Source organism: Macaca mulatta, chromosome 1 (assembly GCF_049350105.2).
Source record: "Macaca mulatta isolate MMU2019108-1 chromosome 1, T2T-MMU8v2.0, whole genome shotgun sequence".
In the NCBI taxonomy this organism is placed as follows: domain Eukaryota; kingdom Metazoa; phylum Chordata; class Mammalia; order Primates; family Cercopithecidae; genus Macaca; species Macaca mulatta.
In genome coordinates, this window is record NC_133406.1 from 50641140 (window position 1) to 50666562 (window position 25423).

The following is a 25423-nucleotide window of genomic DNA, read 5'->3' on the forward strand; positions in this document are numbered from 1 at the left end:
AATAAGAGCCTAAATATATCCTCTTATAATTAGGCAGTTGGTCGAGACCCAATATAAATTATGGGGATACTGGGGTTTACACCCATAATCAAAAGAAAAAATCCAATGTTGAAGGTTTACTCCTTTGTCTTTAAAGAAGACAAAGATTATTTCCCACCACCTTAAAAAAAAAAAAATTAGGAAACAAAACAAAAGAAATTAGCACAGAGATGTTTCACCATGGCTTTGAAAATGGGCGATTGCTGCTGACAGGGTTATCTAAGCCACACAGTGATGGTAATAATAGCCTTTGTGCGTCACTATTTAAGGTTGGGGGTAAGCCTTTATTTACTGAGGACACTGAAATTCATCTTAAAGTCAAAGGTCAAATGGTACATCTAAAATTCTAAACAATTGCTACAACAATCCAAACCTTTTTTGATTCTTCATGTTCAACTAAGTGTAAAATTCATGTTACCAAAGTACAAAATAAGAACTTCTATTTCTGATAGTTCTTTTCCAACATTCAAATGGGCTATGTTTGATTACTTAATAAAAGGATGGAAGTTAGTTGCAAAAACAAATACTCCCGAAGGGTATGAATTCATTCTTTATAAAGACAAATTTGACTTTAAAAATTAAGGTTGTGGCCGGGAGCGATGGCTCACTCCTGTAATCCCAGCATTTTGGGAAGCCGAGGTGTGCTGATCACCTGAGGTTGGGAGTTCAACACCAGCCCCTCCAACATGGAGAAACCCTGTCTCTACTAAAAACACAAAATTAGCCAGGTGTGGTGGCGCATGCCTGTAATCCCAGCTACTCTGGAGGCTGAGGCAGGAGAATCGCTTGAACCCATGAGGCAGAGTTTGCAGTGAGCCAAGATCACACCATTGCACTCCAGCCTGGGCAACAAGAGCAAAACTCCATCTCATAAATAAAATAAAATAAAAATTAAGATATATTATCTATAGTGTTGTGGACTTTTAAATTTTTTTATAAAACTATTTTGGAAATTTACAGCGTTATGTTAGTTTTGAAGTCGAATTTTACCTCATTATCTCAAATTGTTTTACAAAATAAAGATCATTATGAGGTGAACTGATCATGTTACAATTTAATTTTAATACAGTATAGATGGACTATATCAAGCACAGAATTCACTGTACAGATTTTTTTAAGGATTTCAGAATGTAAGTACTTCAGAACAAAGTGTTATGCTTGAATTCAGCATAATATATTAATAAATATATTGATAATTTTCAACGTTATTTGTGCTTCATGGGGTAGCTACAGAAGTGATAATTATTTTTGGTCACAGTTGTGATGACTGCAATAGCAAGTTAAGAAATATGTCAGCAGACAGTAGAACGGTGGTTGCCAGGGCCTGGGGGAAGGCAGAAGTGGGGAGATGTTGGTCAAAGGGTACAGAGTTTCAATTATATGAGACAGGTAAGTTCTACAGAGCTAAAGTACAGCAATATGACTATAGTTAGGAAAATCGCAATGTATGCTTGAAATTTGCTAAGAGGGTAGATCTTGTGTTCTCACACCTGCCCACAAAGAAAGAAAATGGGGCTGGGTGCGGTAGCTCACACCTGTAATCCCAGCACTTTGGGAAGCTGAGATGGGCGGATCAGCTGAGATCAGGAGTTCAAGACCAGCCTGGCCAATATGATGAAACCCCATCTCAACTAAAAATACAAAAATTAGCAGGGCACGGTAGCACGCGCCTGTAATCCCAGCTACTCCGGAGGCTGAGGCAGGAGAATCACTTGAACCTGGGAGGGAGAGGTTGCAGTGAGCCAAGACTGCGTCACTGCACTCCAACTTGGGCGACAGAGTGAGATTCTGTCTGGAAAGAAAGAGAAAGAAAAAGGAAGAAAGAGAAGAAAAGGAAATAGAAAAGAAAATGATAAATGTGAAAGGTGGTGGCTATGTTAATTAGCTTGATTTTGATAGTTATTATACAGTGTATCATGCTTGGGAATGAATGTTTGTCCCCTCTGACGCATATGTTGAAACTCTCCAATGTGGCAGTGTTGAGAGGTGGGGCTTTTGAGAGATGGCTGGGCATGAGAGCTGGAACATGAATGAATGGATTAACGGGTGATCATGGGAGTAGAACTGGCAACTTTATAAAACAGAGTTCTCCGCTCCCTTGTCCCATGATGTCCTACACGGCTTGAGGAATCTGCAGAGAGTTCCCACCAGCAAGAAGGTCATTACCAGATGTGACCTCTTGACCTTGCACTTCTCAGCATTCAATACTGTAAGAAATACTTTATATACAAATTGTTCAGCTTCAGATATTCTGTTATAAGCAATAGAAAATGGACTAAGACATATACATGTATCAAAATATCAGGTTGTGCATTTTAAAAGTGGTGGCTCATGCCTGTAATCCCAGCACTTTGGGAGGCTGAGGCAGGTGGATTACAAGGTCAGGAGTTCGAGACCAGCCTGGCCAATATAGTGAAACCCCGTCTCTACTAAAAATACAAAAAAATTAGCCAGGCATGGTGGCACATGCCTGTACTCCCAGCTACTCTGGTGGCTGAGGCAGGAGAACTGCTTGAACCCCGGAGGGGGAGGTTGCAGTGAGCCAAGATGGCGCCACTGCGTTGCATCCTGGGTGACAGAGTGAGACTCCATCTCAAAAAAAAAAGGAAGTTGCTGGCATGAAGAAGTGAAGGCAGGCCAACTGGAAGGGAAGCATCCTATGTAACTGGTTTGAGGAGCATATTTGGAAAGCTGGTAGTCATTAACCAAGTTCTAATTGTTCTGGTCTGTTTGCTCGAAGTCAGAGTTTTATTGTCATATATGTTCTGCCCATTATCCATTTATATATTCAGTCCCTCACCATTAAATGATGGGATTCCATAGTTACCCTCTTGTTCCTGCATTCTATAAATTTTATGTGCCCACCATGTGCCAGGCACTGTAGTGAACAGCACAGAAATGACACTAGCATTCATGAAAATGTAGGATAATACATAAGAGGAAAACCTAAATTGAAATTGATATTTGGGAAGGAATGGCAGAATAAGAACTTGTAACCTAAGGTTTTAACAAGAGTAAGAGTTAGGCAGACAAGGTGGGGACAGAGGGAGAAGGGAAGGGGAAGAGCGCTCCAGGTGGTGAGGCCGAAGACAAAAGCTATTACATGCTTTCCATACAGAATATTTTTTATTTAATCTGATTTGTAATTTAGCCATGTTCGAAATTGTAGTTTGTTGGTTTAAAAAAGCAAGCATGACTTAGATCTGTGTTTCCATATTTTAAAATCCGTGTTGAAAAGCAAATAAACCAACAAATCTATTTCTGTCATATGCCTTACTTTTACTGCCCTCTACTTTCTTTTCTTGGTTTGGTAAAGGCTATTTATTAGACATTCTTTAAAGTTTTTAGTGAATTGCGTTTGCTGCTTCTTTTCATTGGAAATTCAACATGTTATTTTTCTGCTGTACCAGTAGCCAACCAGACTGAGATCAGACCATCATCCCACAGCCCCAACAGATCCCTATATTATTGGAGCACCTTAGAACAATTATCAATACAGGTACAATTTATGCTAGGAGATGCATGTTGAGTCAAGCTCAACTAAATTCTGAAAAAAAAACCAAAACAAAACCAAACAAAACCCAATATAGGTAATGGTTAGTTTTATGTGTCAACTTGACCAGACTATGGATGCCCAGGTATTTGGCCACTAGGTGTTTCTGTGAGGACATTTTGGAAAGAAATTAACATTTAAATTTGAAGACCGAGTAAAGCAGATTGCCCTCCATAATGTGTGTGGGCTTTATCAAATCAGTTGGAGGTCTGAATAGGACAAAATGATGACTGTCCTCCAGGTACGAAAGAATTCTCCTGCTGGATGGCCTTGGAACTGAATATTAGCTCTTCCTGCCTGATGGCCTTCAAACTGGACAATTGAATCTCCTTGATTCTGCAGAAGCTTTCTGGCCTTTGGACTCCAACTAGGACATTGGTTCAGCAGATATTAAACTTGCCAGCCTCCATAATCATGTGAGTGAATTCTTTTCAATAAATCTCTTTATATATATTCTATTTCTCTGGAGAACCCTGACCAATACAATATTCAATTGTTATTTTATTCAACATAAAAAACTATTGTTCCATTTCTTTTTTTTAAATTACTTATATCCTTAGAGTTCCTGAGACATAAGTTTCAATTCAGTAAGTCTCTAAGTCCTTTTCTCTGTAAAATTCCCACACAAGGCTATACTTAACAGTGATGGTAATGAGATTTAATCACAAATCTCTAGTACCCATGTTACCAAAGCTCCACTACGTGGTCCAAACACTGAACAAAGACCTATCAAGCTGTTTGCTATCTGATAGGGGATCTGATATGGGCATAGTCAGGACTGCAGTAGTGATAGAAGTCTGTTCAACTCCCCCTACTTATAGACAAAGTGAAGAGCAGCCTCTGCCATTCAGAGTCTGGACGGGCACTAACAGCTAGATCATTACGTTCTCCTGTTAAATAAAAATAAATTCAGAGTACCAACAACCAGATAAAACCACTCTGTGACCATAATGAATCAAGACAAAACAAGGACTGGGTATGGGGGCTCACATCTATAATTCCAGCAATTTGGGGGGCCAAGGCAGGAGGATTGCTTAAAGCCAGAAGTTTGAGACCAGCCTAGGTAACAAAGGGAGACCCTGTCTCTACACAAAATAAAAAGTTAGCCAGGTGTGTGCTTATAGTCCCAGCTACTTGGGAGGCTGAGGTGGGAGGATCGCTTGAGCCCAGGAGTCTGAGGTTGCAGTAGCTATGATCACCACTGTACTCTAGTCTGGGCAACAGAGCAAGACTCTGTCTCTAAAAAACAAAATAAGGCAAAACAAGACCAATCAGTAATAATCATAGCTTAACACAGATCCCCAAATGACCACTTTGAATGACTTCTACTTCTTTGCCACTTACAGTTTTAGCCTCACTTCATTCTTCCCACCTTCTAAATAAAGAAAAATACAACTCTGCAGGCCAAATCTGTTTGCTGCAGCAGTTATGAGTCAGAATTCTGTTGTTATATATAGTCTGGCCATTTCTCATTCCTATATTGTCTCGCACCATTAAGTGATGGGATTCCACAAATAAACTCCTATTCCTGCGTTCAATAAACATTATGTGTCCACCATATGCCAGGCATTGTAGTGAACAGTATAGAAATGAATCTAGCATTCATAAAAATCTAGAATACATGGGAGGGGAATCTACACTGAATTTGAGAATTTGGGAAGGCATATCCGAGGAAGTAACTCCTGACCCATGTTTTAACAAACCTTGTGTTAGAATAGTTTAAACATTTTTTAAAGAGTTAAACAAAGAAGAATATATGAATGAAACCATATGTAGCTCACAAAAGCCTAAAATATTTTTTATCTGACCCTTTCCAGAAAAAGTTTACCGATCTCTATTCTAGAGAAAATTAAGAGACCCAATCATAAAATTGCCCTCGCTTTGTGATAGGAACCAATACAGAGCAAAGCCCCATATCACTGAATGCTTTCCAAAATTACCTTCTACAACACCAAAACTGAACAGGTCTAGTCTAACACCTTCTTACAGAAATACCACACAGATACACATAATATGTGGTCTCAATTATAGCAAACAGTCAATAAACTTAACTTTGTTTGACTAAAAAATGTGTGTTAAAAGCAGGGGTCAGCAAACTGGAGCCAAATCCTATCTGTGGTCTGTTTTTGTACGGCCTAAAAGCTAAGAAAGATTATTACTTCTTTTTTTTTTTTTTCCCTTGAGACAGAGTCTTTGCTCTGTCGCCCAGGCTGGAGTGCGATGGTGCAATCTCAGCTCACTGCAGCCTCGACCTTCTGGGCTGAAGCAATCCTCCCACCTCGGCATCCCGAGTAGCAGGGACTACAGATGTGTGCCACCATGCCCAGCTAATGTTTTAGTTTTTGTAGAGATGGGGTCTTGTTATGCTGCTCAGGCTGCGCTCAAACTCCTGGGCTCAAGCCACCCTGCCACCTCAGCTTTCCAAAGTGCTGGGATACAGCTGTGAGCTACCGCACCTGGAAATTTTTACATTTTAAAGAGTTGTTTCAAAACAAACCAATACAGAAAAATACTTGACAGAGCCCTTATGTGGCCACAAACCCGAAAATATTTAATATTCAGCTCTTTACAGAAAAGAATTTGCCACCTCCTGATCAAGAACTGTGAAGAATCAGAGATTTTATTCTCCTTGCAAGCTGACAGATTAGTTTTTGCAAGTTTCATGAATGCTGACACAGAGACAACACACTTGGATCAACAATGAAGGGCTTTATTACTGAAAGCAGTAACCAGAGTGTCAACATATTTGCCCTGGTTTCCTGAGCCGCAGTTCCAACAGGGAGGCATGGGCGGTCAGATGACAGCAGTATATAGTGGGTTGTTATTATTATTATTATTACTATTATTATTATTATTATTTTTGAGACACTGTCTCACTCTGTCACCCAGGCTGCAGTGCAGTGCCATGATCTCAGCTCACTGTAGCCTTGATCTCCCAGGCTCAAGCCATCCTCCCACCTCAGCCCCATCGAAGTAGCTGGGAATACAGGTACACACTACCAGACCAGTCTGATTTTTGTACTTTTTGTAGAGATGGGGTTTCGCCATGTTGCCCAGACTGGTCTCAAACTCCTGGACTCACGCAATCTGCCTGCCTTGGCCTACTAGTGTGTCAGGATTGCAGGCATGAGCCACTGCACCCGACCCACAGTGTTTTTGTTTCTTTTCTTTTCTTTTTTTTTTTGAGACAGAGTCTCGCTCTGTTGCCAGGCTGGAGTGCAGTGGCGCCATCTTGGCTCACTGCAACCTCCTCCTCCTAGGTTCAAGTGATTTTCCTGACTCAGCCTCCCGAGTAGCTGGGACTACAGGCACATGTCACCACAGCTAATTTTTGTATTTTTAGTAGAGACAGGGTTTCACCAAGTTGGCCAGGATGGTCTCAATCTGATCTGCCCACCTTGGCCTCCCAAAGTACTGGAATTACAGGCGTGAGCCTGTAATCCCAGCCCTGTAATCCGTGCCCGGCCCCCATAGTGGGTTATTTTTTAAGATAATTACCCAGGGCCAAAGGTCTAGGAACGAATATTGCAGCAAGATGCAATCAAGCCAGTCCTCTTCACCTGGTGAATGAGCAGTAGTCATGATGTTGCAGGACTTTTCCTTAGTTCAGCTAAAGACGGGGTTCCTTGTCCCATGGCCATGAAAATGCAGGCTCACAGACAATTTGAATGGTGAGTAAGATAGGGTTTTATCGAGTGAAAAGGAAGAAAATGGGGAAACAGGGACTCTTGCTAGGCCAGAGTCCCTGCTAGAGCACTTCCTACTCAGCAGTTCAAATCCCCCAGTTTCCACACAGAAGAGATGGGGCCAGGCTCCCCGCTGCTGCAAACATCATGAACTTCCTGCGGCTCCACCTCTGTGGGCAGGCTGGTTGGAGTTTCTCCAGGGACTCCTTCCCACATGGCTGTCTCAATGCTGCGGCTACCTTCATGTATTTAGTTACCTATGTGATGAGCTACAGCAACTACTCAGAATCAGCAGAAAGATAGTTCTGCAATTTGGCATCCACAGCAAGAACATGCAGGAATGCTCAGGGCCTGAGGTGAACTAACTCTGCCTACAGTGTGCCCCTGATGATATTTGTTTGCAAGTCATTGACAGAAGTGAAGTTTCCACCAAGATTCAGCTGAGACCTCGCTGCTGCAGGCTAAGATCCTGAACTCTCTAGTGTGGACATCACATCTGGAATCTTGTGTCTTCTCCTGATTGAGGCCCCCAGGCACACAGGGAGGAGGTAAGTTTATACTGAATTGAGCTCCAATATTTTATTGAAGTTCTTCACATTGAATTTTATTTTGTTTTCTTAGGAATGAGGTACCCTGGCATCCTTCCATTATCTGATCAGACTTGTAACGTTCCTTGGCGAAACTGTTGTCTAGTCTTCTAGCAGTTCCTTTTATGGTCTGTCTGCTTACCAATTTGTCAACTTTACAGAAAAAGTCTACAAGAAGATACCAGGCAAAGGCCCTACAGTTCTATCCTTGTGCTCGCCCTGGGGGCTGGGAAGTTCAGAAGATCTCCTCAGACCGCAGTCTTTGAACCAACTTTGCCTTGAGTCTCCATTACAAATTATACAAAGACATCCTCCTTAATTTTGTCTTTGTGTTCATACTTTGTTTCATTTTATCTGCTTGGAATCAGGAGGTTTGTCCACCCCATGTTTGGTGACCATTAACCTTTGGCCAATTTATAAAGACATGAGTTACACAAATGCCATTTTAGGGAAGATTGCAGTACTCATAGGGCCTTCTTAATTAAAACCTGCTTCCTTCTTGACAAAACATACTTCTCTTATGTTTTCACACTATAATATTAACTTGTATGTTTATCTAACTGGTACAGTTTTACCAGAGACAATTTGGGATTATAATACCCACTTTAGCTATTTTTGACAAGAATAAGATTGTTCATATGAGAGGTGCTTTAGAGCAAAAAGTGAGGAAGCCTTCATGAGGAAATTTTCTTGTTTATCTAAAAAAGAGAGTATTTCATTTAATGTAGGAGACATCCTGTGTTCTTACTTTGAAAATAAATAAGTGTTGGGTTTTTCACTGTACGGGTGGATAAAATTGTCCAGGTCCCAAGTTGTTCTTTAAATCAGCTATTATAATGCTCTTTTGTGTGTGTACATGTTAAAATGAATATTTCCATATCTAAACTTTCTCTTTTTCTCAGAGAAAGCATAATTAGCCTTTTAAGGTGGTAATTTTATATTTATCTGAAGTCAACTCTCTCATCTTGTTCTGTTTCTCTTTCTGTTTTATTCCTCTTTTAGAAAATTCTAAAGATTAACCAATCAAAAAACAAAACAAAGAACCAAAACATTCAGTCATTGTGTGCTCACTCTAAGAATACATAGTTTAGATAAACGATCATGTAAAAGCAAACAAAAAAGTCATCAAAGTACTCATTTTGGCAGCACATACACTAAAAAGGCCACCAAACTCTTTGTGTTTATTTTGTGAGCCCTGAATTTACTGAATAGCCCTTGTTACCGTACTTACAAGGTAAAAAGACAAGTCCTTAGTTATTTCCAAGATAAAAGAAGAACTTTTAGCATGATTCAGAATCTTTAAATTTCAATACCATATAAAAGTAATGTCAATACAATATTTTGTTTTGAACAGGACCACAGTTAAACTTCTCATGATTTAAACTTCCTATATTTCCTATGTTGGTTTTATGAGTAAAATAAATTATCATTGCTTCTATGACATGTTTAAATTTCCATATATAAATGTAAATATGTGTGTATACATATATAAATAAAATATTTGTAATTGTATTCATGCAATGCGAGAGTAATAATATCTTTTTAGGGGTAAATTTTATAAAATTCTTACAGTGCTACAATAAGTATTCACTGTGAGAGCAAATGTGGTAAATTTCAGATCCTTAACTACGTTCAAGACATTATACAAATGATTAATTTAATTAATAAACAATGTTTTGAAGCCTCAACAGTTTCTAAGTAAAAAACATATATATTTATTTCCATATGTAAGGAATTTGGAAGTTGTCATTTTGTCGTAACATTAAAAAAAAAAACTGAATAGATTGAAAAATCAACTTTTCTTAGATCGGTGAAAGACAGGAAGATACAGGGCAAACACTGCCCCCAATATTGGAGAGACAGACAGATGAGTACAGGGATTCACAGCTTACCTGAGCAGAGACTCATAAGCAGAAATGGCCACAGAACCAGTGCCAGGATACGAACTTCTAAACTGTAATCAGTGAATTGCTGGATGCTTAGTGTGGTCAAGTCTGAGAGTTAAAAATTCCAGGGGGATCCAGTCAAGTGGGTGTAGGGGACTCACAATTTTGTGACTCATCTGACCCAGAAGCTTGACTTGGTTCTCACAGTAAGTATGTTAGGAAAATCCCCACTTGTTTCCAGCAGGGGGAGGGAAAATGAATCATTCTGAAATAGACTAGAGGACTATGTTATTCTTTTTTTTTTTTTTGAGACGAGTCTCGCTCTGTCGCCCAGGTTGGAGTGCAGTGGTGCGACCTCCACTCACTGCAAGCTCCGTCTCCTGGGTTCACGCCATTCTCCTGCCTCAGCCTCCTGAGTAGCTGGGACTACAGGCGCCCACCACCACGCCGGGCTAATTTTTGTATTTCTAGTAGAGACGGGGTTTCACCGTGTTAGCCAGGGTGGTCTCCATCTCCCGACCTCGTGATCCGCCCGTCTCGGCCTTCCAAAGTGCTGGGATTACAGGCGTGAGCCACCACGCCTGGCCGACTATGTTATTCTTAACAAGGCCTGCCCTCAGCAAAAACTAGTTAACTAGAGTCTAACCTGTTGGAGTTTTTTTCAGAGCCTCAGTGACTTGGGGGAAGGAAAACACCAAGTCTAGCCTGCTTGAGCTAGCCTGTCCCAACTAAGGGTGGAAGCAGGAGGGAACTAAGTCCACAGTCCAGAGGCATAGGTTCATTAAAAGACTGTGACCTAATCATAGAACTGCAGAGCACTTGTTCTCCCCCACAACTTACCACCACATTATTAAAGACCTATTTACAGCACCTGGTCTATCCTTTCCCCTGGTATATCATGTCCAGATATTAAGAAAAAAATTACATACTAAAAGGAAAAAAAAAACAGAATTTGGAGAGACAGAGCAAGCATCAGAACCAGACATGGGCAGAGATGTTGGAATTATCAGACCAGGAATTTAAAACAATGATGAATATGCTAAGGGTCTTAGTGGATAAAGTAGACAGTATGCAAGAACAGATGGGCAATGTAAGCAGAGGAATGAAAATCCTGGAAAAAAAAATGCTAGAGATTAAAAACAAACAAACAAACAAACACCACTATAAGAGAAATGATGAACGCCTTTGGTGGGCTTATTAGTAGAACGAAATGGCTGAGGAAAGAATCTCCAAGTTAAAGGATCTCTCACCAGAAAACTCCAAAACTGAACAGCAAAGAGAACAAAGATTGAAAAAACAGAACTGGGCCGGGCGCGGTGGCTCAGTCCTGTAATCCCAGAACTTTGGGAGGCCCAGATGGGCGGATGACGAGGTCAGGAGATCGAGACCATCCCGGCTAACACGGTGAAACCCCATATCTACTAAAAAATAAAATAAAATAAAAATTAGCTGGGTGTGGTGGCAGGCGCCTGTAGTTCCAGATATTTGGGACGCTGAGGCAGAAGAATGGCGTGAACCGCGGAGGCGGAGGTTGCAGTGAGCCGAGAGTGCGCCACTGCACTCCAACCTGGGTGACAGAGCGAGACTCCATCTCAAAACAAAACAAAACAAAACAAAAAAACCAGAACGGAATATTCAAGGACTGTGGGACAACTATAAAAGGTATAATGTACATATGATGGGAATATCAGAAGGAGAAGAAAGAAAAAGAAGAAATATTTGAAGCAATAAAGACTTTTAAACTCTTCAAATTGGCCGATTGTAGTGGCTCACACCTGGAATTCCAGCACTCTGGGAGACCAAGGTGGGTAGGTCACCTGAGGTCAGGAATTTGAGACCAGCCCCGGCCAACATGGTGAAACCCCATCTCTACTAAAAATACAAAAAATTAGTTGGGTGTGGTGGTGCATACCTGTAATCCCAGCTGCTCGGGAAGCTGAGGCAGGAGAACCATTTGAACTTGGGAGAGGGAGGCTGCAGTGAGGCAAGATCGTGCCACTGCACTCCAGCCTGGGTGACAGAGTGAGACTCCACCTCAAAAACAAAGAAAGAAAGAAAGGGACAGACAGAGAGAGAGAGAAAGAGAGAAAGAGAAAGAAAGAGAGAGAGAGAGAGGGAGGGAGGGAGGGAGGGAGGGAGAGAGACAAAATGCAAACATATAAAATGCTCAATTAAAACCCCAAACAGCTGGGCAGAGGGGCTCAGGCCTATAATCTCAGCATTTTGGGAGGCTGAGGCAGGAGGATTGCTTGAGCCTAGGAATCTGATACCAGCCTGAAAAACAAAGTGGGTCCCTGTCTCTATAAAAAATTTAAAATTTAGCTGGGTGTGGTGGTGTAAATCTGTAGTCTCAGCTACTCTAGAGGTTTCACTGGGAGGATCACTGGAGCCCAGGAGTTTGAAGCCACAGTGAGCTGTGATCATACCATTAGGTTCCAGCCTGGATTACAGAGCAAGACCCTGTCTGTCTCTAACACACACACATACACAGAGCAGAAAAATTGTGGCAGACATACATAGGAACAGAGAACAAAGGCAACAAATAGAAAGCAATAACGAATACAGTAAGTATTAGTCTAAATTTGTCAATAATCACTTTGAACATCAATGGTCTAACTGCAACAATGAAAAGAGATTGTCAGAGTGGTTCAAAAATATGAGACCCAACTCTATGTTGTCCACAAGAAACCCACTTTAAATATAAATACGCCTATAGATAAAAAGTAAATAAACGGAGAAAAATACATCATGCTAACACTAATAAAAAAAATAGGAGTACCTATTTTAATTTTAGACAGAGCAGACTTCAAAGCAAGAAAAGTTTGTTGGCATAAAGAAGAGCATTACGTAATGATAAAGGGTCAATCCTCCAAGAAGACAGAACAATCCTTAACGTGTACGTGCTTAACAACAGAGAGTCAAATTATATAAGGCAAAAAACTGATGGAACTACAAGGAAAAATAGATGAATCCATTATTATAGTGGAAGATTTCAATACCCCTGTATCAGATATGAACAGAACTAGCAGGCAGAAAATCAATAAGGACGTAATTGAACTCAACAACACCATCGGTCATCTTAATAGAGTTGCTATCTATAGACTATTCAACAGCAGCAGAATAAACATTCTTCCTAAACATGCAAGGAACATTCGCCATGACAGACCACATTTTGGGCCATAAAACACACTTTAGCAAATTTAAAATTATATAAATCATACAATATCTACTCTCAGACCACAATGAAATTAAACTAGAAATCAGTAATAGGAAGATAGCTAGAAAATTCCAAAATATGTCGAGTTTAAACAATCCACTTCTAAATAACACATAAGTCAAAGAAGAAATCTCAAGATAAAATTTAAAATATTTTGAGCTACAAGAAAATAAAAACATAACTTACCAAAGTGTATGGGAGGAAGCAAAGTAATGTTTAGAGGGAAATTTGTAGCATTGAATGTATACATTAGAAAAGAAGAAAGACCTAAAAATCAATAATCTAAACTTCTACCTAAGGAAACTAGAAAGAGAAGAGCAAATTAAATCTAAAGTAAGCAAAAGAAAAGAAATAATAAAAGTTAAAGCATAAACTGGTAAAACTGAAAGTAAAAAAATCAGTAATCACACCAAAAGCTGGTTCTTTGAAAAGGTCAACGAAATCAAGGAACCTTTTAGCCACGCTAAGAAGAGAGAGGACACAAATTACTAAAATCAGAAATAAAAGAGGGGACATTTCTACAGATGACATGAACATTAAAAGGATAATAACAAATGCTGTGAACAACTATATCTCACTAATTTCATAACCTAGATAAAACGGAACCCCTTGAAAGACACAATCTGCCAAAACTCACACAAGAAGAAACAATCTGAATAAGCCTGTATATATCAAATACATCAAATAAATAATTAACCCTCCTAAAGTACCCAACCCATAATAATTCCCTGGAATAAACTATGACTATGTTGTTGTTTGCTTACTCTCTGGATGGACTGAGGTTTTTCCTTGCTAGGGAGCTATAACTCTACACACTGATTTCCCTCAAACTTTAGGAAAAGTAAAGAGAACTAACAGAGTCCTAAAACTAAAATTATCAACACATTCAACAAACAGAAATTTCATGGCCCTTCAAATTGCCATTAGTCATGATTGATTGATGACAATAAATCAACCCCTTCTGGAACCCACAGATTATCTCTTCTTGAATTAACAGCCTCCCTCTACCCATGTATTTGAAAATTTTACTTCCAATCCTAGGTTCTACCATTACAGAGTAATATAAATAAATGCTTCATGAGACTTATCATACCTGCCAAATTATCACTAGTAGGTTCAAGTGCATTTTCAAAATACTTGCCTAAACAGACTTTGATTGATCTAAAACCTGGGGATTTGGTCCTTTGGAAAAGGAACCAGAATAAAACTGCTCTTGAGCATTGGTGGAAATAACCTTATCGGGTACTGTTAGCAATTGAGGTAGTGGTTTAAACTCCGAGGTAATGATGTTGGATCCATCGTTTCCAACTAAACATACCACTTTCTTCTGATTGCTGGGCATTTATTCTAACAGAAGACCTAAAACTAAAGATTTTTAGGAATTCTTCAGGAGCTAATATCTGGAGATGTGGACTGCTTTTGCCCAAGACAAAGAAACCACATTATTTTTCTGTTTTTTTAAATTAATTTTTAAAATTTTCAGCTCTACCATTAATCTTGCCTTTTATTGTATTTTGACATCCTCTGATGAACCAGTATTGGTAGGGCAATTATAAGAGTACTTATATAAAAACAAAAATGATCTACAATTGCTTTTTTAGACACAGGGTCTAGGTATGTTGCCCAGGCTGGTCAGGAAAAAATGATCTACAAATATCAATGCTTTAACTGTTAAAAGCAACAAATTACTAATGACTTACCTTACCACTTTTTAAATTCATTAACCTAAAAAACATACAAAAGAGAGACTTCAATCATTATTTGAGTATGAAATAAAATTAAGTATCATTTGAAGGGACTATAGTCAGCCCTCTTAATCATGAAATCTTGGCTTCCTTGAGCTTATCTTTCCATTTATTACTTCAGCATTTATTAGAAGCTTTCATCCATGTATTAACTTGATATTTACTAGGAGCTTCCATCAATTTATTAAATTCATCCATTTATTACTAATATGTTCTAAATAATGTGTTAGACAGTAGGATATGATGACACAGGTCTATGGTGTTTCAGTTTTGTGGATGCAGGCAAGTAAACTATAAAGAGAAGTAATATGGTACTGGGTGCTCTGATACAGGTATGAAGAGAGAGTGTGGGGATAGATAAGAGTAGCCAGTTCTTTATAATGTGTGTGTTTTGGGTGAGATTCAGGAGAATACTACAGGGTGAAAACATTGGTGGAACAGAAAAAAATTTCACAAACTCACAGTTGCAGAATGGCTACAGATCACATAGGAAATGAACCACATACTTCTGTATCTGTAGTCCTCTATGTTGTGAAAAGATTGACTTTTTTTCAAAACAGGTCAAGGAATTTGGTTATGTCAATCACAAAGTTGCCTCTTTTTTTCCTTCTGACATGGTAAAAGAAATAAAACAATCCCATAGGATGTGTTTGGTTGGCCATAGTATATTGATTTATCTTAACCGTCTTAAAACGCATGTCAAGGACACCACTGAGCCTTCTGAGTTCCATTAGAAAAATTGGGTAGTCTGGAAGTGTTCTAAATTGGACCGTTTGGGGTTTCTGTTAGAGCAACTTTCCCATTTACATCTTGGAACAGAGCCTTTTGAATATAGCCCTTCGGGATTGGTGGGGAGAAGGGATCGCGATGGAAAAAGTCATCATCCAAAGAATGAAGAGGGAGGATCCAACATTTAGGATATTTTATTGACGTGCTAGGCGCGTTTACTTTATCTTCGTATTAACCCCATTTTCTTCATTAACCAATTGATGCTGTGAAAAGCTATGTAACTTGACCAAGGTCAAACAACAAGTAACAAACAGCAGTACCCAGAACTGTGTTTTGTTTTGTTTTGTTTTTTTTTTTTTTTTTCTGCTGGACTCGGTCTTTTCCACTCAAAACCAACAAAAAACCAAAACTTGTTTTTTTCCACATCAAAGGCAAACAACCCAAACCCCAACCCCAAGAGCCCCACCCTTTCAAAAGGGCTTCTCCGGATCACTAAGTCCTAGAGGTCTTTGGCTAGGCCTGGGTCCGATCTAGATAGGAAGGTGATTCTAGTGTTCCACAAATCCTTGCCAAATTCCATCCCGGCCAAAGCAGGGGCCCAGGAGCCTCTGGTCGCACCCGAGGCAGGTCGTTAAATACTCAGGGCACGTGCTGCGGATGGAAGTGCCGACCCACTGCTCAGGTACGCGCACACCTGTCGCCGCTGGGTGCGCGCCGCGGGGAACTGGGTACGTGCTCCGCGCGCGCGCGCGCCCGACAAAGTTCCCCGTACGTGCGCCGTACGTGGGCGCGGTGCCCTAGTGCTCAGCGTTTCAGCGAGTGAGTGGGCTCCATGCCGAGTTGAAGTCTGGGAGGGGTACTTTTCCAGGCCATCGCGGCTCCCCCTGGCGGCGGACGTGCCGCGCTGGAGGGGCGCAGTCAGGCGTTCTCCGCGGGCAGCCGGCGGCGGGGCCTTGCCTTTTAGCGCGGGGTCCTCGGCGGCCTGGGTGGCTACTGCCCCTGCTGCTGTCGTAGGCGAGGACGGCTGTTAGTGCTGCTGCTGTTGGTTCGTCGCGGCGGCGAAGGAGGAGGAGGAAGAGGGCGAGGCGACAGGGGAAGAAGGAGGCAGGCGCGGCGGCAGCGGCGGCGCCCCGGGCCGGCGGAGGCGAGGGGGGGGAAGATGGCGGACGTGCTTAGCGTCTTGCGACAGTACAACATCCAGAAGAAGGAGATTGTGGTGAAGGGAGACGAAGTGATCTTCGGGGAGTTCTCCTGGCCCAAGAATGTGAAGACCAACTATGTAGTTTGGGGGTAAGTCCGGCATGGCTGTGCCAGGGGTGGCAGGGCAGAGTTGGGCGCCCCCAGGCGACCTCTTTCTTAACCCCTCCCCCCCGTTTCCCCTGGGGATGGGATAAAACGGGTGTTCGGGGAGAAGAAAGTTTCTCTCTAGAGCAGAAGTTGCACTTTTAGGGTAAGGAAAGAAGGGGCGGAGCTCTAGAGCAGTTCATCCCTTTAAATTTTTGAGAAGCCCAAAGGAAAGGTACCGTGGGAGTTTTTGACTTTTACAGTTAATTTTTACCAATAGGTATCGTGTACCAGCGAAGTGTGGGGCTGGTGCACAAGGATACCTGAACATAGGTGCACAAAGGAGCACACCGTCTGGTGCCATGGTCGTCTCTTTTTGTTCTTTATTTTTTCTCTCTTCCAGGCTGCTCCTCTGGTCCTTGCAACTCCTAGTTTATTTCATCTCCTTTCGTTGTTGGGGAGGGGGTTATTCCTGTAGAAGAGAGAAGGGAATCAACTCTGAAGTTAGGACCGGAAAGAAATTTGGTGAATTGGGAAAAGTCGCTAAAGTTTGTGTTAAAGAGGTCTTCAGGAGTTGGTGAAATGAGTGAGCTTTTCAGATCTAAGAAATAGATGGTGCGTGTGATTTTCGAAAGTGTATTTTAAAGGGAAATGTTTTGGAATGTTGGTCCATGTGAAGTTTTATCAGTTTAAGTCATTCAGGAAAACTTATAGAGACGGGTCTAACAGTCATTAGGGGCCTTTTTAATGATGTCACTGTCATTGGTGCGTCGCTTGTAGAATTAGAACCTTGAGCTAGAACTTCCCTACTCATTTTGTTTCTTTGAATGGAAGCTTTGTGAAGAGTCGATGAAAAACTAGGGAAATTTAGTTTGTTGGTTGGCATTTATTTATTTATTTAGTTTTGAGAGGGAGACTTGCTCCGTCGCCCAGGCTGGAGTGCAGTGGTGTGATCTTGGCTCACTGCAACCTCAGCCTCCTGGCTTCAGGTGATTCTCTTACCTCAGCCTCCTGAGTAGCTGAGATTACAGGCCCCCGCCACCATGCCCTGCTAATTTTTGTATTTTAGTGGAGATGTGGTTTCACCATGTTGGTCAGGCGGGTCTCGAACTCCTGACCTTAAATGATCTGCCCGCCTCTGCTTCCCAAAGTGCTGGGATTACAGGCGTGAGCCACCGCGCCCTGCCTGTTGGTTGGTTTAAAAATTTTTTTGTCTTATGGTTTAATTAGCTTTATAAAATGTTGATCAAATGACATTCTGAGTTTCTGGTGTTTTACCCTTTCAAATGATTTGCATAGATAGAATTACATTTGGTTGGATTTTTAATGAATTTTTTTTTCTTTAAACAATGGCTTAAGGAGAACCTAGGGTGTGAAGTGGTTCAATCTGAGGATTAAAAAAATTCCTAAGACTCTGATTTCTACCTCAAAGGAGGTTAATTTAGTCTGAATAGAGGAGATTAAACAGATAAGTTGATGTGAAATGATTTCTATAATAGTTTGTGAAGACAGCAGTCATTTCTAGTTGGAGTTATTTAGGGAAAGTTCCATAGAATTGTCTTTGGCAAGTTCACATCCAACAAAGTTTTCTTGAATGATTGAATGAACAAACAGATAAGCTTTAAAGAATAGATAGAAATTTTCTGGGTGAAATGATGGGTTAAGTCTTCCAAGATGAGTGAACTGTATGCTTAAAGGCATAAAGAACTGGAAAGTAAATGTGTTGACAGCAATTCAGTGAAGCCAGTGTAAAAGGATTGCTTAGTACAGTAGATTTTAAACTTTTTCAACAGTGAATCACACCAAGAAATTATTTTGATTTTCTATATGTGCACATACACACGTAAATATATACAGATGTAAAACACAAAACAATGCTTACTCTTCTTATTGCATGCAGTGCATTTTATTATTTTTCTCTTCTATTCTGAAAATAGAAAAAATATGGTTGTTAACTGTTTATTGGGTTTCATGGTACAATAATTGATAGTGGTGTGTGGTTTGAAATGCATTGGTTTAGAGGAAAAGTGGGACTAGAAGCTAGAAAAGTAGGTTTAGGGCTGATTATAGTGGGCCATATTCAGATGGATTCAAAGATACAGAAGGGACAAATGTAGTAGGAAGGGTAGGATTGGAATGCGGTAATATTGGTACCTGCGTTAGAGATCTTGCACCGTTAGTAGACTACATTGTTTTATCACAGATAGAATAGCATTTTGGTTTTACATTACTGGTCTAATTTGAGGGATGCCCTAACAGTTATACCCCTGAAATTCTGTGTTGTGTTTACTGTAAGAATGTGAAGGATGTTGTTCAGCCGTATCTTATTTACCAAGAGCCATAGGATAAATTTCTTTCACATTTAGCTCCAGTGATAATTGTGCTTCTTCTAAGCAGTTTAATTGTTTTCTCTTATGGATCCTCTTCAATATGGATCTGGTTAGATTTCTCTATTGATAAAGCCCAGAGCCTAATTTGGGCCTGATTCTAAAAAGTGTGTAGTACCTTAGAGTATGAATTTTTTGTATTTTCCCTATTTCTTGCTTTTTGTCATTGCCTTCCTTTGTGTTTCTTTTGTGATTATGACAGTCTATTCATTATTAGATTTTATACTTTTTTTGGTAGCTATGTTGAACTCATTGTTAGATAGCAAAGTTGTGTAGATAAATGAATCCAGCCTGAAGAGTTGAATTAGAGTTGTGAGTAAAATCCTTGCCTTAATTATTTCAGGACTGGAAAGGAAGGCCAACCCAGAGAGTACTACACATTGGATTCCATTTTATTTCTACTTAATAATGTGCACCTTTCTCATCCTGTTTATGTCCGACGTGCAGCTGTAAGTAGAATTCATTTTACTTATCTATTTATTTATCAGTTTTATTTTTATTTATTTAAGAGACGGGGTCTGATCCTGTTGCCCAGGCTAGAGTACAGTGGTGTGATCATAGCTCATTGCAGCCTTGAACTGCTGGGCTCAAGTGATCTTCCCACCTCAGCCTTCAAGTAGCCAGGACTACAGGCCTGTACCACCATATCTGGCTAATTTTTTTTTGTTGTTCTTAAAGATGAGGGGGTCTTGCTGTGTGGCGTAGGCTGGTCTTGAACTCCTAGCCTCAGTGGATCCTCCTGCCTCAGCCTCCCAAAGTGCTCGAATTACTGGCATGAATCACTGTGCCTGGCCAATAATTCATTTTAATACTTTTTTTTTTTGAGATAGGGTCTGGCTCTGTTGCCTAAGCTGGAGTGCATTGGTGTGATCTCGGCTTACTGCACCCTCCCCTTCTCGGGCTCAAGCCAGCCTCCTACCTCAGTCTCCTGAGAAACTGGGACTACAGGCATGGCCTACCATGTCGGACTAGTTTTTGTATTAACACTTTTTGTTTTTTTTGGCTTCATGGTAGTAGGTATCATTTGGAATGGATAGCTTCCTTCATGGGTTTCAAATCAAAAGAATGAAAGGTTTGTATGAATGTCTCCAGGCGAGTCAAAACTAGGCTACTGTGTGATTTACATAGACTTTTTAATCTGTGATATTTTTTCATGTAAAGTGTGGGTAATGTTTATAACAAAGGAAGTTTTAAAGGGATTTTTAGAGCCAGGCTTCTTAGTGCACACTGGTAATCCCACCTGCTTGGGACTCTAAGGTGGTAGGGTTGCTTGAGCCTAGGAGATCAAGACCAGCCTGGGCAACATAGTGAGATGCCATCTCAAGAAAAAGAAAACTCAAAATGCTAAAGGTATTTATAGAGATGTTTAGAAAAACTTTTAAGTGTGTGGAAGGACCCTGTTACTTCAGAACTCTTGTTTAATCTCAAGAAAACTTTTTTTTGGTTGTAAGGATCAAGATTAGCAGACATTTAAAAAAATTCTTTCTGAATCAGTTTTGTGCAGCTGTTTTAATACTCTGGAGAAGTTCATTTGTTTTTAGTTTTGCTTGCTTTCTCAGTGTTTGAAAATTTATTACTCAGAGGAAATCTTTGGAAACAACTTGAAAAGAACTGATTTCATAAACTATGATGATGAGATTCTTCATCTGTAGGGAAGTATCATTAAGACCTAAATTATAGCAGTATATTATAATTGATAAGTAAATAAGATTCAGATTTATTTGGATAGGATAGCTGTATGACATGGAAAAGTGCTATAATGCCCACATAAAATGGCTTAAAAGATATTTAATTTTTTAAAATGAGCTTTTCCCTCAGATTATTTTTGGTAGAGTTGAACATATAATTTTTTTGAAGATATAATTGAAATAAAAGTCTGCTTTTAATATTTGTTCCTTTTGCTAACTTACAAGTATATACTTAAAATTAAGTATGAAATGTATTTATAAATAACTGCTTTTTCTCATTTCTTATAGTTCTTAAAACAATTTTCTTAAACTTTTCTTATAGTTCTTAAAACAATTTTTTTAAACATCATTGTGTCTGTCATCACTGGAGCTGCTTTTTGATTTACCTAACACAGTTGCTGGGTCACATTAAGCTGTGTGAAACTTAACTTTTATAACGCTAACCTTGCTCCCAACTAGAAATAGTTAAGGTTTCTGGCTTATGTATCTTTCAAACAGTAACTTGTTATTTGAAGCAACTAAAAGCCGGGTGTGGTGGTGCATGCCTGTAGTCCCAGCACTTTGGGAGGCTGAGGTGGGAGGATCACTTGAGCTCAGGAGTTCAAGACCAACCTGGGCGGCATAGGGAAACTTTGTCAAAACAAAAAATAGAAAAAAGTTAGTCAGGCGTGGTAGTGTGCACCTATACTCCCAGCTAACTACTCAAGGGGCTGAGGTGGGAGGATCACTGGGCCCAGGAGGTCGAGGCTGCAGTAAGCCATGATTGTACCAATGCATCTATCCTGAGTGATAGAGCAAGACTCTGTCTCAGGGAAAAAGTGTGTGTGTGTGTGTGTGTGTGTATGTGTGTGTGTATAGCAGTTGAGAAAGTATCCTGTCATTTAGTGGGCTTTGTATTAAACCATAAGGCTTCTGCTTTCCTGAGCGAGAAATACGTATTTATGTTACATATTAAAAAAAATAAAGTTAGAGCGGGACTACTTGGGAAATAATGGGAAAAAATAGCACCAGCTCCCTCTTTAAGGTTATTTTAACTCAGATCTTTAAAAACTAAATTAGGTAGTTCTTACAGTGTTGTGTTGGATATAGTCATTCATTTTAGTATAACAAAGATTCAGATAGTTGGCTTAGATTTATAGATTCTGTTTTTGGGAAATGGTTGTACGTATAACTGATAGCTGTAATTGTTTCTGTGGACCTTGGGACCCTCAGTTGCTTAAGATTTAATTCTTATTTTTCTTAAGTATTTGCCAGATTGAAAGAGTAGGATTCTAAAATTCCAAAGTTCTGTGAAGTTGAGATTGTTGTTTCCTAATTACTTGGTGTTATTTGCTGTTTTTTGTGCGCAGACCACTCTTTTTTTTTTTTCCCCCCCGAGATGGAGTCTTGCTCTGTCACTCAGACTGGAGTGCAGTGGCGTGATCTCGGCTCACTGCAACCTCCACCTTCTGGGTTCAAGGGATTCTCCTGCCTCAGCCTCCCAAGTAGCTGGAATTACAGGCACACCCCACCATGCCTGGCTGATTTTTTGTATTTTTAGTAGAGACGGGGTTTCACCATGCTAGCCAGGATGGTCTTGATCTCCTGACCTCCTGATCCGCCTGCCTTGACCTCCCAAAGTGCTGGGATTACAGGCGTGATCCACGTGAGCCACCGCGTCTGGCTGAGCAGACCACTCTTAAAACAGATATTCCTGATCCTTAGCTCCTACTTTAGTGTGAGTAGATGTAATCTTTTTCAGTGGACTGTAATGTGTACATAACTCAATAGTGACCAAATGATGACGTAAGTTATTAGACTTAGAAACAGTAACTTAAAATTAACCCAAATCTTTTAGCTGTTTATGGTGTTCCATGTAGACTGGTTTATTTTTATTTATTTTTTTTGAGACAGAGTCTTGCTCTGTCACCCAGGCTGGAGTGCAGTGGCAGGATCTTGGCTTGCCACAGCCTTGCCCTCCCGGGCTCAAGCTGTCTTCCTGCTTCAGCCTCCTGAGTAGCTGGGACTATAGCTGGGACAGCATGCGCTTGCCACCATGCCTGGCTAACTTATATTTTTATAAAAGATGGAGTTTCTCCGTATTGCTCAGGCTGGTCTCTAACTCCTGGGCTCCAGTAGTCAACCCACCTTGACCTCCCAGAGTGTTAGGATTACAGGTATGAACCACCATGCCTGGCCTAGACTGGTTTAAAAGAATACAAGCACAAGAAAACTCTGCACTCAAACTTTTGAACTCAGAAGGAGAAACTAAAATTTAGCTTGACCTTTTTAAAATAGAAGGTTCATTTTTAAGTGATTAAATACAGTTTATCTAAATCATTGAGGAATCAGAGCAGAATGTTTGGTGCAGTGAAATATAGGAAGTATTCAATATAAGCTCATTAGTCAAAGATACTAAAGGTTCTTGTTGTTACTTCATTGTTACACATATAAAATAACAAAGGATTTACACTGGAATCTCTCAGCTACCAATTTTTCTTGCACTGTTTGTTTGTGTTTGAGACTGGGTCTTGCCTCAGTCTCCCAAGTAGCTGGGATTATAGGTGCCTGCCATCACGCCTGGCTAATTTTTGTTTTGTTTTTTTTTTTGAGACAGAGTCTCACTCTGTTGCCCAGACTGGTGTACAGTGGCATGATCTCAGCTCACTGCAACGTCCGCTGCCCAGATTCAAGCGATTCTCCTGCCTCAGCCTCTCGAGTAGCTGGGACTACAGGCGCCCGCCACCATGCCTGGCTAATTTTTGTAGTTTTAGTAGAGATGGGGTTTTACCATCTTGCTTAGGCTGAGCTTGAACTCCTCACCTCGTTTTTCCACTCGCCTCGACCTCCCAAAGTGCTGGAATTACAGGCGTGAGCCGCTGCGCCTGGCCTAATTTTTGTATTTTTAGTAGAGATGGGGTTTCACCATGTTGGCCAGGCTGGTCTCGAACTCCTGACCTCAAGTGATCCGCCCACCTCTGCCTCCCGCAGTGCTGGGATTACAGGTGTGGGCCACCGTGCCTAGCTGTTGCTTTATTTATAATAATTATCTTCTGTATATCTTCCTGGAATTTAATAAATACATTTATTTATTTATTTATTTATTTAGAGACAGAATCTTGCTCTGTTGCCTAGGCCGGAGTGCAGTGGCACAATCTCGGCTCACTGAAACCCCCACCTTCCGGGTTCCAGTGATTCTCCTGCCTCAGCTTCCCGAGTAGCTGGGATTACAAGCTTGCGCCACCACATCCAGCTAATTTTTGTCTTTTTAGTAGAGACAGGGTTTTGCCATGTTGTCCAGGCTGGTCTTGAACTCCTGACCTCAGGTGATCCACCCGCCTCGGCCTCCCAAAGTGCTGGGATTACAGGCGTGAGCCACCGCACCCAGCCAAGAAAATTATTAAAAGTAACATGTTTAATAAATTTTCAGGATTCTTATTAGGTTCTTTTAGCCTAGTCATTTTTTACAAATGTGATTTAAAATATATTTTATCAAGATATGTTGAAATAAAATTCCAAAATTGCATGCTAATATTTATCAAGTTGTAAGAAAATTATTAAAAGTAACATGTTTAATAAATTTTCAGGATTTTTATTAGGTTCTTTTAGCCTAGTCATTTTTTACAAATGTGATTTAAAATATATTTTATCAAGATATGTTGGAATAAAATTCAGACATTATGTGTTAGTATTTATTAAGTTGTGTATCATTATTATTCATTTCATATCTCATTGAAAATTTTGGCTTTAGACTGAAAATATTCCTGTGGTTAGAAGACCTGATCGAAAAGATCTACTTGGATATCTCAATGGTGAAGCGTGTGAGTACTTTTTAAATTGTTCCCACCCTTAAACAGACATTATTTCTTTTTTCTCCTACGAAATAATGATTAGTGGGAAGCGAATTTGTATTTCCACTAAAAAATTAACCTACCTTCATTTTTGTCCATGTGCTCTTCTCTTTTTTATACAGTGAATGCACTGTCTTTGCTCTTAAGGCCAGTCACCCCTTCCTTGTGTGTGGATTCCATCTCCTTTCACAGTCTCAAAGACTTTGTCTTCGTAAGTTGTTTCTCTCTTACATCATCAGTTTTCTACTTTCTTCTGGATCATTCCCTTTTAGAATACCTACAGTAAGATTGATCCCACATTCCTACTGTTTACTGCTTTGTTTATCTTCTCCCTGATACGGTAAAATTCTTTGCAAGGGGTTGTGTGGTATCACTGCTGCTTCTTAACCTTTGTTTCTTTCTTGAAGCCACTCTAGTCTGGCCTTCATCCTTACCATCCCACTAAAATCACTCCTTGTAAGGTCAACACTGATTTAACGATTGCTACATCCTTTGGTCTCTCGTACCATACTTGACCTCTCAACAGCATTTGACACTGTTGACCACTCATTTTTGAAAGCCTTTCTTCATTTGGCATTTGGAACGCCAGATTCTTGGTTCTCTTTCTAGTCATTGTTCCCCTCAGTTTATTTTGGTTACTTCTGTACCTGACCTCTAATTCTTGAAGTTTCCAAGACTTGATCTTTTTTTTCTCTTTTCTTTTACCCTTATTCTCTAGGTGATCTCTTTCTGTTTTATGCCTTAGATATCATATATAAGCTGATAAAATTCCAAGTTTTTTTTCAGCATTGA

The 25423-nt window shown here is 40.2% G+C and overlaps 1 protein-coding gene across 1 annotated transcript in view; it reads left to right on the plus strand.

Annotated features, from left to right (window-relative positions):
• The first annotated feature begins 16568 nt into the window (after positions 1–16568).
• CDC73 (cell division cycle 73) overlaps positions 16569–25423 on the plus strand; it is a 140347-nt gene continuing 131492 nt past the window's right edge. Inside the window, 3 exon segments of the mRNA NM_001260567.1 lie at positions 16569–16732; positions 19457–19562; positions 24532–24601. Of these exon segments, the coding sequence (NP_001247496.1) occupies positions 16602–16732; positions 19457–19562; positions 24532–24601 (307 nt within the window). The 5' untranslated portion in view covers positions 16569–16601.